This window comes from Mandrillus leucophaeus, unplaced genomic scaffold, assembly GCF_000951045.1.
Source record: "Mandrillus leucophaeus isolate KB7577 unplaced genomic scaffold, Mleu.le_1.0 Scaffold2, whole genome shotgun sequence".
NCBI classification, from domain to species: Eukaryota; Metazoa; Chordata; class Mammalia; order Primates; family Cercopithecidae; genus Mandrillus; species Mandrillus leucophaeus.
Window position 1 is genome coordinate 4,587,393 of NW_012102031.1, and position 906 is coordinate 4,588,298.

At 41.4% G+C, this 906-nt stretch overlaps 1 protein-coding gene across 1 annotated transcript in view; it reads left to right on the forward strand.

Moving 5' to 3' along the window:
• Positions 1-906, forward strand: part of DMC1 (DNA meiotic recombinase 1) — a 69,908-nt gene that overhangs the window by 41,451 nt on the left and 27,551 nt on the right. The window contains 2 exon segments of the mRNA XM_011979126.1: positions 478-551; positions 681-795. Of these exon segments, the coding sequence (XP_011834516.1) occupies positions 478-551; positions 681-795 (189 nt within the window).

Genomic DNA, 906 nt, shown 5'->3' on the forward strand with positions numbered 1-906 from the left:
CGATTCTCCTGCCTCAGCCTCCCGAGTAGCTGGGATCACTGGCGCCCACCACCATGCCCAGCTAATTTTTGTATTTTTCTTTTTTTAGTAGAGACAGGGTTTCACCATGTTGCCAGGCTGGTCTTGAACTCCTGACCTAATGATCCGCCTGCCTCGGCTTCCCAAAGTGCTGGGATTACAGGTATGAGCCACCGCGCCTGGCCTAATTTTCGTATTTTTTTAGTAGAGTCAAGGTTTCACCATGTTGGCCAGGCTGGTCTTGAACTCCTGACATCAAGAAATCCACCCGCCTCGGCCTCCCAAAGTGTTGGGATTACAGGCATGAGCCACCATGCCAGGCTGCGATAATATTTAATAAAGTAATAAATAAGAGAATCCTTCAAGGACTTTCTTTTGCCTGGCTCCCAAGAATATGAATGATCTTAGCCTCTGCTTCTTTCAACTTTTATAACATTTTCTCACTGCATTTCCCACCAGGTGAACATCAGATGGAGCTACTTGATTATGTAGCAGCAAAGTTCCATGAAGAAGCTGGCATCTTCAAACTATTGGTACAAGCTTTTAAATACTGCTTTCACAGAGCTGTTTAGCATAATATTTTTATTCTATTGATCTCTATTCAAATAACGTTTTCCTTCAATTTCCAAATGCATGTTTATTTTTACCTTAATCCTGTGTAGATTATCGATTCAATAATGGCACTTTTTCGAGTGGATTTCAGTGGCCGTGGAGAGTTGGCCGAACGGCAGCAAAAATTGGCCCAGATGTTGTCACGACTCCAAAAAATCTCAGAAGGTATATCTTTAAAATAAAATGGCATCTGTGACTATGTTTGTCAAGTATACTTTGCAGAGAAGCTTGGAATATAATGTCAGGAGGCAGTGGTTTTTTTTTTTTTTTTTTTAA